This window comes from Lepisma saccharinum, chromosome 2 (assembly GCF_977018435.1).
Source record: "Lepisma saccharinum chromosome 2, izLepSacc3.1, whole genome shotgun sequence".
Classification (NCBI taxonomy): Eukaryota; Metazoa; Arthropoda; class Insecta; order Zygentoma; family Lepismatidae; genus Lepisma; species Lepisma saccharinum.
Window position 1 is genome coordinate 199,923,251 of NC_139230.1, and position 14,528 is coordinate 199,937,778.

The following is a 14,528-nucleotide window of genomic DNA, read 5'->3' on the forward strand; positions in this document are numbered from 1 at the left end:
AACGGGCGAAAAATGTGTCCATACATCACTGCCCATTTATAACACAACTTCACAGCAATTACCATTTTTCACGGTTTTTGCGTTTGCGAAAAATCATGTCCCTACTAATTGGAAATTACTTTCTGGCCACCCCTCGTATAAATCAGTAGATGGAAAGTGAAAATTCAGCAGGGCTGGCAGAGAAAAGTCAATTCTTGAAGAAAGTGATATGCTTTTATGATTGGAGTAAATATGATATTAAAATATTTACATATTTATTATTTGTATTTTATTTCATAATATTGGACATTAACTTCACTCAGTGAGAGATTAATGACATCTCTCATGAGTTTAAACAGACAGGACAGAGACCAATGACAAGATGGCTAGATGGTGTCCTGGAAGATTTGCGTCACATGAAGGTGAAAAGATGGTGGGAGATTGCAGAGGACAGGAATAGATGGAGGCACATAGTTGAGGAGGCCAAAGCCCATGAGGAGCTGTAGCGCCATGTGGTAAGGTAAGGTAAGGACAGAGAGTGGCGTTAATTTCATTGCAAAACTAGTGTTGCAGTCAGAAGCATCTCTTGTGGGAAAAAGGACAGCTTGCTCTGCGACGACATTAATGAGCATTTCTACATTTTAAATTTTTCATATAGGAGAAGTATTTATTTTACACGAGAACGCTCAACTAAGGTTATATTACATTTCTTGGATCTGAAGTGAGCACATTTTTCTGCCCCTCCGGAAATTTCTCTCTCTCTCTCTCTCCCTCTCCTCCTGTCATCACTGGTTTCTGGCGCTGTGGTTGTTTTGTGCATAAAAGGGGCCTAAAAGTTTGAGGCCGAAACTTAGCAACAAGATTTCCTGTTCCCATGCAGAGTTCCATAACGAAAGATGATGAAGTCAATCAAGACAAAATTCCCTGACTTTTTTTGACACCTCAAATTCCCTGACTTTTCCCGGTTTTCCAGGTCTGTCCTTACCCTGAATATGTTGCCAGACATTCCATAATGCAACAATTGAAAGAAAAAAGAAAGTAATGGGGGACTGGCCCACTTACATCATCTCACCTTGTGTATATATATATATATATATATATATATATATATATATATAAATCAAATAAGGTAAAAGGAAACACTCACCGGACAGTAGGAAAATTCAAAATTTTCGCTAATTTATAGCATCATCGGTGTGAGAAGAAACAGAAGACGGAACCGGAAGTTGGGGTCCTGCAGAGTTGCCAGGTCCCCATTGAAGAAGAAGCGGTGCGTAGAACGAAAAAAACACTGTTTCGTCACCAGGCTCGTCGTAAACTGTGAGTGTGTAGGATGAGTTGGGAGGGAGGGCAGGAGGGTGGGTGAGGGTTGGGCATTACTGGGTGGCCTTGTTCAGGCCAGGTGGAGTGGTTGCACTCATGGCCGATATATAGGCCCTCTCCCATCTTTTGCGAACAGAGGTGTTGGCTGGTTGGGGTAGGAGGTGGATGATCGCTACCCGGAAGCAGTCGTTGAAACTGATGTTGTGGTGGTTGGTGTGGACGACGACAGTGAAGTCAAGGTTGTGGGTGGAGGAGCGGTGGTTATTGATGCGGAGGTTGAGGGCCGTTGATGTTTCCCCCAGGTAAAAATCACCACAGATGTTGCAGGCCCTCAACCTCCGCATCAATAACCACCGCTCCTCCACCCACAACCTTGACTTCACTGTCGCCATCCACACCAACCACCACAACATCAGTTTCAACGACTGCTTCCGGGTAGCGATCATCCACCTCCTACCCCAACCAGCCAACACCTCTGTTCGCAAAAGATGGGAGAGGGCCTATATATCGGCCATGAGTGCAACCACTCCCACCTGGCCTGAACAAGGCCACCCAGTAATGCCCAACCCTCACCCACCCTCCTGCCCTCCCTCCCAACTCATCCTACACACTCACAGTTTACGACGAGCCTGGTGACGAAACAGTGTTTTTTTTCGTTCTACGCACCGCTTCTTCTTCAATGGGGACCTGGCAACTCTGCAGGACCCCAACTTCCGGTTCCGTCTTCTGTTTCTTCTCACACCGATGATGCTATAAATTAGCGAAAATTTTGAATTTTCCTACTGTCCGGTGAGTGTTTCCTTTTACCTTATTTGATTTTTACTTAGCCCTTTTGGCCCTCCTTGCTTTTATCCATTATATATATATATATATATATATATATATATATATATATATAATATGTATGTAGCTGAAACAAATTTTATAATAAAGTAAATGGCTTCTTACCTTGTAATGAAAGCCACTAATTTACAATTTTCATTCCCAGTTCTACTACTGCAACCTTGGACATCGTACATGAAGATTGAGCCTTCAGACAAAGCAACAAGCAAACTACAATAGAAACAAATTAATTGAGTCACCAACTGATTTCATAAGAAAATTAAACAAGCAAAGTAGTAAAGATTATATCTAAAGGGCTTCTTATTTTTTGATTATGCTTTTGTTTTCAGTTACAGATCCAATTTATATCTAAATTTGCTGCAACTTAATGCAAATTCTCCCCATTTTATTTTTAAGAATACAAACTCTGGAATACGAATATAAATAATTTATAAACTCTGGTCTTGTAAAGTAAGGTTTAAAAATGCACTCGCGTTTCTCTTTCAGTAACCATCATTACATAATTGAAAGTTGTAAATAAGGATGAAGTGTGCATTTAGAGTAGGTAAATGTGAATGGTTGTGGAGTAATTTTTAAAGTTCGTAGAAACTCATATGTGCAAGTGATCAAGCTCATAAGCCACCAGCATCAGAAGAATTATTTTCCATCAAAAAACATTGGATGTACATGCAAGAGATGAAGGAAAGTATGAAATTACTAGGGGTGTGTGCGGGATCCTGAAAAGTCGGGACCGGAATATGAAAAAAAATTTGGTCCCAATCCAGACTTCAAGAAATCACTTCCCAAATTTTCAGGATCCTGAGCAGTCATGGAAATACCGAATGGTAATTTAAAAAAGTTGTTAATTCTCGACATTTTCTGCATTGCAAGTGTCTGGAACTTATTGGAAATTGTTTGTTTTTATTCCAGAAGTGCAAAAACAATCACTTTGTAATCACTTGAAAATGACGTGTAGAATTCTAGATTTTCAAAACTTGGGCGGAATTAGAAAAATTTCCCGTCCCGTACACCCCTAGAAATTACTCACAATCCTAACCTACTTTAAACATATAAATAGTAACATGGTAAGCAGGACAGTGTAAGACTCACATAATTAAATCTGACCACCTAACCTACCCACTTAAGGACATAGCAGTGGTGTGTAAAAATTAGCTCTGCACTAAAAAGAAAAAAAAAACATGCAGCAAGTAATCAGGGGCACTCTTTAAGTATGTACATCCCTAGACATAAGAATTTGAATTATGAAGAAAGCACATCTGTGCCATATACCTGAATTCCACAACTGGGACCTTATGCCAAACATTGTGATTGTAATCCTGCATCTCTATTCTTATGAGTAGCTTGGGAGGGTCAGTTTTCAGGCTCTTAGCATTAGATCATGCCACTATATGCTTATGTGAAATAATTCCCATAGTTACTAATGGCACTTTTGAGTAGGTTACGATTGTTAGGTTTCATTGCCTTGGTAATCCTTCAGTTCTCCTCCTCACTGCCACATGTACAGAACATTTTACATGTAAAAACAGAGCTTGCCAATGCCTTATAGTACTTTGTGGGGCTTTAAAACAGAAATAATTACCTTCTCAAAGCATCAAACTTCGTTTTTAATACCCATTTCCAATATTCTAAATATTTTTCAAATCCTCCTGTACAACTTGAGAAAATCATTACACCATCAGAAACTGAGCTGACATTTCTTCTTGGAGAGGGAGGGGGTTGAGGTTCTATGTTACAATGTGCTATATACCAAATTTATTTATTTATATATGCTTTTCACTTTTACAGAGGATTGAACCTCCAATTACAGAAGGCGTAGACTGAATTTAGTTAATAAAATACAAATTACGTGGAAATATACAAACACATATTCATTCATGCACAACACATACAACACATGAGAACATATAGCCAATACACTTATCTGCATATATTTATGCAAGAGGTTTATCAGTAATTCATAAGTATTGCACTCTGTAAATGGTAAAATTTATATTGAACAATCTATATTCTATCAGAGTTTTGTTTTCTAACATGCATCACATAAACATGCAACAAAATTACATTACATAGTATATAGCATATTTCAATGATTTTTACAAGATGTATATGAGGACGATGAAAAGTTTGAAAATGAGTGAACATTAATATTGCAGAACACAAATTTGTCATTTTTGATTCATGACATGCAGTATTGGTGTACAGATTTCATACTAAAAATGAAATTGCAGCAGTTGTCACAATCATAAATTGTAGCTGTTTGACATGTTTCTGCAGGTTAAAAATATATTAGTACAAGTGAAAATGGGGAACTGAAGAAACACTAATGAAATATCACCGAATCGAATTACATAAGCTTTCTTCTAACTAGAATACTATTCCTCTGGCTTAAAAGGGAAACCTGAGACATATAAAGCCAACATAACTGAGCTAATCTACCCACATATGGGCAGCAAAATCCTTCTGCAAAAAGATGAAGTTAGTATTCATTATGCCTCAGTCGTATGAGCATTTAGACGTTTAAATTCACACACTCTAGGGCAGGCTCTTGAGAAATGAGTATATTACCATCCAACACAAAAGCTGGTCCAAATTCTGTAATTATGTATGAGCTTGTAAGTTGTTCAGAACCTTTCTTCATGCTTCAAAAATAGTTACGGTTCAGCATGTTTAACACTTTTTGCAAGTATTACAAGAGAACCCAAAGGTTCAACTGAAAGTGATTGTGAAGTAAGTTTGAAACTTGGGGAAACTATTTAGCACAGTTAAAAGCTTCACTAAATATACTGGAGGATTTATGATATGAAAAATAGCTCATAAACTGACTGAAGCACAATTGCCGTGATGGCTGCTGGCTACGAGCACCTGTGGGAACACACACATCAAATTTACAATGGATGTACACTATCTGGGCTGTCTAGAAATGTTATGGAATATGAAAAAACTAACATTTTTACATGTGTATGGCCTGATGATTGTCTACACAAAGTTACACAAGAGGGTTCGAAGTCTCATAGGAGAAAGACGAAGTATTGCAGAATGATTGTTTTAGTAAATCTAAAACTTTGGTGAAAGCAATTACCACTGTTTGCAGTTCCAAAAAGTGCAATTTATCCATGAAAAAAGACATAAAAAGTACCTTACACAAGCACCTACACTTCCCAATGACAAGGCATTTTTCATTCGAGAAAATATCGTAGAATAGCGGAAATGATTTGCGAAAGCAAATTTAAAGCTTTCTGAAAGTAATTAGCATTGAGTTAAAAAAAGGTCCTATTTATTAGAAAAAAGAAGATGTAAATAGTACCTTATGCAAACATCGGCCCAAGTTCAGGTTTTCTTTCATATTTCAATTTCTATTTGTGCCTGTTAACAGATACTTCAGAGTTTCAGGTATTTCTTAACTGTGTGTTTGCTTCAGAATGGTCTTTTACTATATGATTCTTCTTTTGCAACCAGCCATTTGTTTAACTGTCATCACGGTTATGGACTGTTGCTGCAGTACCAGTACTCTGAGCTGTATTACATCACAGGAGGGTACAACAGGAGTTTGTGGGGTTCATGATCTGGCTGTCTGAGACTACAAACAATTATGCATCCACTGGTCTGCACCATGTGCCAATATCAGCAACAGACAGGACTGGATGCCATGACTGAACACATGGTATCCTGATATGCAAAACCCAGCTTGAGTGCAGAAGTACAAAAAAGGGGCCAACTACTGTTTGCTATACACTCAATGAACTGCATCACAATCTTCATGATGGAATTTTTAGCAGTCGTAGTGAGCACTGTTTGCAGTTCCGAAATGTCCTATTTATTGATGAAAATAAGAAGTGAAAGTTACCTTACACAAATGTCCCCTCTTCCCATCAACAAGGCATTCTACAGAGTATTACCAACACAAGGCTCAAAGGAGTGTCATGTTTGAGACCAGCACCAACATGATGAGATGTTGACAGCATTTAGCAAATTTTTGTAATACTAAGAGCTCCAAATCTGGCCAAAATAACTTAACTACAAAAGCATTTAGAGACGTTATTTGAATACTAAGAGCCCTAAACTTAACTTGCCTAACCTAACTACGAAACGCCTTGACACCACACACACGGCAGGGCCCAAGTTTTATTGCGATTTCATCATGCTACAAATGCAATTTTTACATGGTTTGATTTCAATGTACGTCTGTTAACACATACTGCGGAGTTTTAGCGATTACTTAAGGTTTCGTTCAATATATGCTTTCATGGCTAGGTTATGCAGGTTAGGTTTGGTTCCCTTAGCATTAAAATAAAGTCCCTAAATGCATTCCACAAAGATTCCGATTTACTTCTACATTCATTCCCATGCTTCTACGATATTTAATGTCGCTTGTTGACTGAGAATATCTTGTCCATGAGAAGTGCATAAGGTAATTTTCAAGTTGTTTTTTTTATTTATTTATTTGAGAAATCCTGAATACAGAGAGAATCCATTTTATATCAGGATATCAACAGCGAGAAAAATAGAAATTAACAAATGAGAAGCACGCACACATATGTAACAAGAATAATACAATAAAAATAATAAAAATTAAACAATAATAATAAAACAATAACAAGGGTATAACAAATATTAATTTCTCTTCAGCTGCTTGATGCACACAGCCTGCTTAGATAGATGGAAACCTGGAGGATCAATTAGTGTATTGTACCTTGTTTGTAGCCTATAGAGCAATGACTTTTGTTCTAGGGATAGCCTTGAGGTTTTTGTATAAAAGAAGTTGTTGCATTTGCTGTTGGTACGTGGGATCCGGATGTGAAGATGTGGCAAGAGTTTGTTAGTGAAAAGTTGTCCATTCATGATTTTGAAAAGAAATGTTAGATCTGAAACTTGACGGCGAAGGGACGGATCGTGAATTTGAAGAGTGGATAGAATTTCATGTTTGGAAAAGTTTGCAAGGGCTGGGCATCTATGTTTGACTATTCTGATAAAGAAATTTACCACTTTGTTTGTTCTCTTTATATTGCTATAACAGGCCATTGACCAAATACAGGAACCATATTCAAGAATAGGTACTACGCATGATGTAAAGTAGGTTTTGAGGGCAGAAACATGTGTGATATCTGTAAATCTGTAAATTAGCCCAAGGGTTTTCATGGCTCTCGAAGTTAGTGAGTTTGCTGTCGAAAATGACTCCCAAGATCTTTGTGCTGTTGTACGAACGGGATGATTTTGTTGCATAATCTATAGGATGGTGCTGTAAAATTGGATTTGAGGGTAAACCTCATAAAAACAGATTTCTCGGGATTTATTTTCAGATTCCAGTCTTGGCACCAGCGTTCAATGTGTGTGAGATTGTCTTGCATGGAACAAGTGTCTTCAACCGAAGCGATGTTTCTAAATAACTTACAGTCATCAGGATACAATAAAATCGAGCATTCTGGAGAAATATATTCATGAATATCGTCCATGAAAAGAATGAAACACAGGGGCCCTAGAGAACTTCCTTGAGGCACACCGGAAACTACAGGGAGCCATGACGAAGAGCAACCAGATATGATAACCTTTTGCTTTCTATTGTGTAAGTAAGATGATAGTAATTTAAGAAGAGGTCCGTGAATGTTGAATCTGTTTGAAAGTTTATGGATGAGTTTTGTATGAGGGACAGAGTCAAATGCTTTAGAAAAATCTAAGTAAACGACATCCATGTCTTGCTTTGTACTCAGGCAGTTAACCACGTTGGTGAGCAAACAAGCAAGGTTTGCGTCACACGAAGCATGAGGAAGAAAACCTTGTTGAGTGGGAGAGAGGAACGGAGTAGCATGCGCAAGGATACGATTGGAAATTATTTTTTCGGCTAGTAGTGCAAGTGCAGGAAGTAAGGAAATCGGACGATAAGAAGTAACGTGAGTTTTGTTTCCGTGTTTGAGTATAGGAACTATATTTGCTTGCTTCCATGCAAGAGGAAATACACCCTCGGAAAAACATTTGTTAAAGATTATGCTGATTGGTTTGGATAGAATATGGGCTAATCGTTGTAGAAATATGCCAGGGATATCATTAGGAGCGTTAGCTTTAGAACATGAAAGAGATTTTAATAATTCGTGGAATTCATTGCAGTTAGTTGAGATTTGAGAGTGTGTAAGGAGTGATGGGCTTGACTTCAGGCAGTGCAGTACCGGTATTATTTGTAAAGTTGCTGTGAAAATACGAGTTAAAAAGTGATGTGCGCTCCTTCTTTGTCGCAGACTTACCGTTCCAGGAGACTTGAACGGGAATACGGTCGTGTTGTCGGCGTGAGTTAATTAGCTTCCAGAACATTTTGGGGTTTTTAGCAGAACTTTCCGTCACAGTTTGAATGTAATTATTATAGTCTCTTTGCATTAAGTTTTTGCTATGTTTTCTTAATTGAGTAAAAGTGTTCCGTGTATGAACGTTTGGGACTTGTTTCCACAGGATCCATGCATTCATTTTGTTCTTTAGCGTAAGTTTCGTCTCTTCACTATACCACGATGGGAATCGGGATGTTTTTGTTTTCCTTAGGGGCACGTGATCTTTAATTATGGCTTGCACACAGTCCACAAGGAAATCCACTGCTGCTTCTGCTGGGAGGGGGTCCATCATTGTCCACGGTACAAGGCTGGTGACAAGAGAAAGCTGCTCCCAGTTGATTCTTTTCCAGTTGTAGACAAGTCTGGAGGAGGGGGCTTTTCTAGGGACTCGGATTTCGGCATGGATGGGGGTGTGGTCCGAGGCGATGAATTGTTCACCAGGCTTGGCCTTGACCTTTGTGTATGAAGACAGCAACAGGTCGAGAGTTTCTATGCATCTTGTGGGGAAGTCTACAAACTGATGAAGTCCAATCGCTTTGATATAATGATCAAAAAACCACCTGTCATCATTGTCTGTGCATAGGCCAGAGTTTGACGACGACCATTTTATGTGAAGGTTGTAATCGCAAATAAGAATGATGTCAGTTTCCTTCATAGCATTCAGCACAGAATCTAATAATGCTGACAAGGTTGCAGTTCCAGATTTTGGGGGTCTATAAAAACAGCCGATTAAAAGTTTTTGTGAGCCTATATTTACCTGAGTCCATATTAATTCGCATGACGTTTCCAGATCCTGACATCTGATGCAGGGCCACTTGTTGTTTAGCAGTAACATTACTCCCCCTCCACGTGAACCTCTATCGTTGCGGAATACCTGAAAATCCTTCAGGGGTATTTCACTATCGCCGATCGTTTCATTAAACCACACTTCACTGAAACCAATCACGTCATATTCGTGAAATTCACTACAGAACATTTCCAGAGTCGATAACTTTTTGGTTAGACTGTGCACATTTTGGTAGTATATACGGAAATCACATTGTTCACGGGAAACTGCCTGGGGACCAGGGTTCACATGAATGTCGCCTGCCAGCAGGAGGGAGAACGCCGATGGGTCGAGCCACGCGGCTGGCGAGAACGGGAAGCGTTCTTCTTGTGGCTTCCAGAAGCTGTCCACACGAGACTTCGATCCGAGCTCATGGCCGAGAAAGAAAATCGCCTGTAACTAAGCGACCAGTCCTCCACACATTTGCAGTTGTCCAGCATTTCTTCTCTTGCAGTACTTCGAGTCCACATCACAAGTAAAACAAGCACAACAGCACCCAAGCAACCGGAAAACAGTTGAGATTTTGGAGCACTAAATGCGCGTGCATCAGGCTTCAGCGCCATCTTGACATACGTAACTTTTTTCGAGTCCAAACAGTGCTCATTACTTTAAGGAAGGTTCAAATTTCGTGTGACAATGATTTCCAAAATTCTACGATAATTAGTATTTGTGCTAGGAGAAATCATAAAACAATCGGAACTGTTACTGTATACAGAAGTAAAAAACAATTCTTAACCAAACACAGCAAAAAAATCTACAAAACTCTGAAGTATGTGTTAACAGACACAAATAGAAATCAAATCGTGAAAAAAAATTTGAGCGTACCATGATGAAATCAGAATTAAACAATTGGAACTTGACCCACACATAAAATTGATAAATATACAATAAAGCTACTGATACTGCTAAAAATTAAATTATGAAGATTGTAATGCAGTTCATTGAGTGTATAACAAACAGTAGTTGGTTCCCTTCTGCACTCAAGCTGGGTTGTGCATCTCAGGATACCATGTGTTCGGTTATGCCATTCACCTTCAGGACATCAACGAGAACTTTCTGGCATCCAGTATGTCTGTTGCTGATATTTGCACATGGTGTAGACCAGTGGATGCATAATTGTTTGTAGTAGCTAGATCACAAACCATGCAAGCACCACTTGTACCCACCTGTGATGTAATGCAGCCCAGGGTACTGTTTCATGAGTTATGGGTAACATGTTAGCACTGCTACGTTCACAGTCCATTACGTTAAGCGGATCAGGTTAAAAGTTTGTATCACCAAATTAACGTCCATAAATTCTTCCAACACTTGATCCCCTTCGAGACGATCGTAAACAAACTACGACTGTTCGCTGCGAAGATCATAATCTCTCCCGCAAATCACTGTGCTAATCAGTTTCTTCAAGTTTCAAATTTACTTCCACAATCGTTTATAGTATTGGGGCGAGCAATTGAAGGTGACGGGAGTGTTCCCCAATTTATTCACTAGAGAATGTACTAACGAAATAAGTTTTCCGGATGAAGTATCAGAGGTTCTGATGTCCCGGTCACTGTTTGAAATTTGGATATTATGTGTGCAAGGTGTAATATATTGCCTTTAAGGTAAATATTTACTATCCTTCGGACACCTATAACTTCTGAGTTTCGTCAATTTTTGACATTTCTACTTACCTATCAGCTTCGCGGATAATTTTTTAACGTGTATTCACGTGTTTTTTTTGATCATTTTTATTTAAAAAAAAAAGTGTTTTTGTAACTGAAGAATGTACGTTTCCGCAAATTGTTTGTGGGGCTATGCAAGAATGGTGTGTGGGGCTATGCATATTTTTTCGAAACCAATTTTTAACTATTGTAACCTATTGTGACCCTACCTAACCTAACCTTACCAGAAATGGTTCATGGGGCTATGTATGAATGGTTCGTGGGGCTATGCGTCAATGGTTGAATTTCCGCTATGAAACATTCCCACATCACACAAACCACCTTCCAGATGTTAGACAATACTACAGGAACTTATTACGGTAAGTAGTTTCTTCTGTAGAAATGAAGAAATCTGTAGGAAGGATAGTAAACTCGTACCAGGTTTTTTTCTTCACATTACAAGTATTTATTGGTCGTTGCTAATTCGCTAATTACACACAATTTGGTGGGCAAATCTTGACTCACGTTGTCTATCGTCAGCTGATATGCAGTGTTTCCAAATTTATGAACCAAAAAAGGCTGCACAAACTATTCACAAAAGGTTTTTAAGTGAAAATTGATCCACAAATCATTCACGGAAGGTTAGGTTAGGCAAACATAGAAAATTTAATTGAAAAAAAAAACTCTCACACGTCATCTTGTAAAACTACCGCATGGTTGCTACACTAACACTTATTAACCGAAAAATGTCGCACAAACACAGATGGTTTTTAGGCTAAAATTGATCCACAAACCATTCACGGTAGGTTAGGTTAGGCAAAAATAGAAAAGTAAATTGGAGAAAAAAACTGCTCACACGTCATCTTGTAAAACTACCGCGTGGTTGCTACACTGACAGGGAGTTACATAATCGAACGCACGGAACATTTGATTCACATAGTCGATGGTAATGGTGGCATGAGCCATCGTGCAACGGAGATACATTAATGTCGAAAATTATATTATTTACCGGCCGAATAAGTTGCACGAATGGAAAAAAACACTATTCCCAGCTTCCAAAAGACCACAGGAACTCAATTCCATAAGTAGTTTCTCGCCTTTTCTCCTGTAAATTTGAAGAAATGTGTTTTCACTATATCAGACTTCGGTAAGCTTAGTGGTAATTTTAACTATGTTTGCCAAACTTGAGATGACCGGACCCTCTCCAATTTTCTTCATATTTGGCATGCTCACTAATTGAGGCCTCCTAATCACGAATCTGAAGTTTAAATTTGTCGGAAATGTCTAGAATTTGCAAAATAAGCTAAAATAAGTAAGGTGTTAGTTTTTGGAATGAAAACAGTCGATTTTCGCGAAATTTCTTGTTTCACAAGCAAATATATATATTCCTGATACTACCACGACACCAAATTTTAACTATGTTTGCCTAACCTAACCGAAACTAACCTAACCACATGCCAATGGTTCGTGGGGCTAGCACCAATGGTTCGTTGGGCTAGCGTCAATGGTTCGCAATTATTTGCAATTTCTAGATCCTGATACTACCACGACACGAAATTTTAACTGTTTGCCTAACCTAACCATGCGCCAATGGTTCGTGGGGCTAGCGCCAATGGTTCGTGAGGCTACCATCAAATGGTTTGCAATTTCTAGAAGTTTCCGACAAATTTTAACTTCAGATTCGTGGTTAGGAGCCCTCAATTAGTGACTATATCAAACATGAAGAAAATCGGAGAGGGGTCCGGTCATCTCAAGTCATACTGCCAAACATAACGTAAACTAACCTAACGTTACGTGACATTTTCGGTTATATCTCAAGTTACAGATGTGACCGGGAAATTCTAATGTCAGATTCGTGTTCAGGAGGCCTCATGGAGAAAGTGTACACAATTTCAAACCCATCGGAGTACTACTTTACTATACCAGACACACCTGTCAATGATTTATTTCGCAATTTTTTTACATTGCTAACGTACTATTCTGCATTGGGGAACATTTCTTTAGGTGAAATAATGAATTTCTAACGAAAATAATGTCTATTTCTTACATTAACGAGTACTTACTGTTGTTCCTTATTTCCCACAAACCATCCACGGGTGCCCCAAAAACCATTGACGTTAGCCTAAAAATTCACGACATCCCCATGAAACCATCACGGGAACGAGGTATGCCTACTACTAGGTTAGGTTCCATTGCACTCCTTTTGTTGAATTTAGCATATACGGACAATAGGAGGGCGTATTTGCTCTCGTGCAGAAAGCAAATGGCGGCAGCAGCAATAGCGCGTTGGAAATAGATTTTCGTAGAAAACCACATGCATTTGCATTAAAATGGATCGAAACTACATTCCCGAACATTAACAACGTTACAGAAAATGATTTGCGTAAGCACTTTCTCCTGTAAATATGAAGAAATCCGTCTCTGGTATAGTAAAGTGTTACCAATTGCGGCAGCAGCAATAGCTCGTCGGAAATAGATTTTCGTAGAAAACCACATGCATTCACATTAAAATGGTCAAAACTACATTCACGAACATCAACAACGCTACAGAAAATGATTTGCGTAAGTACTTTCTCCTGTAAATTTGAAGAAATCAGTCTCCGGTATAGTAAAGTGTTACCCAAATCGGGGAACACTCCCGTCATCTTCAATTAAGCCATATTGTTCTAAAACACTTCTAATACTCCCATAAAACATGCAAAAGTCATCAAACATTCGGAACCGTTACCCATAAGTGGCCTATGATACTCACGAAAGAATCTAGTAATCTGAAGATAGACCAAAAATATCACCGGAATTAAACAATCGGAACTTGGACCATTCTACGACTTACAAACACCAAATTATGTTCACAAAGCTTTAAAGTTTCCATTACATTGGTAATGTACTGTACATTTTGTGAAAATCATTTAGCATACAAAAGTCGGATATATATGTTTGAACGCTAAATTTATCTTTGCAACACCAAAGTCCCTTACTGAATTTTTTTGATAAATCTGTGGCATCTGTTATTACTTACAATCTATGCTCTTTTGAATCAAAATCAAGATAGTTGATTTCCCCTGGGTGTATGAATTCAAGTTGTTTGGTGTAGCATGGAGCCATATTTCGGATCTTGGTAGAGGTATAGCGGCACTGCAATACCTTCGGATGCATGCACCCTGCTCGTCTTTTTTCAACTAGCGTTACTATATTTACAGCCATAATTAGTCACTACGCCAGTCTGTCAAGTATGTGTGATATATGTCACCTACACCAGCTAACCTATTTCAATATGGCTACACAGAGGTCTCACTTATCGCACAACACTTGAGCAACCTTGCGTTCTCACGTAACGGGAAATATCTTTTCAATTTTAGTCTAGATGCCTACGTTGTCAGGCTAGGCTAGCTAGGTTTAGTTCTCTTAGCCTAAATTATAATTTTTCATTGTATTTATGCTAATGGAACCTAAACTAACAGGCCTGACCTAACCTCGTACTCTCTTCTAATTTGACGTCAGTGCACAAGGTAGCATGACTGTTGTGCGAAGAGGAAGACCCGCTACCCAGCGTCTGCTTCTTCACAGATTATATGTTCTCACAGTATCTCACCTATGATTAGTAAT

At 38.7% G+C, this 14,528-nt stretch overlaps 1 protein-coding gene across 1 annotated transcript in view; it reads right to left on the minus strand.

The window, feature by feature from the left end:
- LOC145984256 (DNA excision repair protein ERCC-8-like) overlaps window positions 1-14,199 on the minus strand; it is a 57,173-nt gene extending 42,974 nt beyond the window's left edge. Inside the window, exons 1-2 of the mRNA XM_083117861.1 lie at window positions 13,942-14,199; window positions 2,251-2,355 (exon numbers count right to left, since the gene is read on the minus strand). Of these exons, the coding sequence (XP_082973987.1) occupies window positions 2,251-2,355; window positions 13,942-14,126 (290 nt within the window). The 5' untranslated portion in view covers window positions 14,127-14,199. The remainder of the gene's footprint in view (window positions 1-2,250; window positions 2,356-13,941) is intronic.
- Window positions 14,200-14,528: the final 329 nt, after the last annotated feature.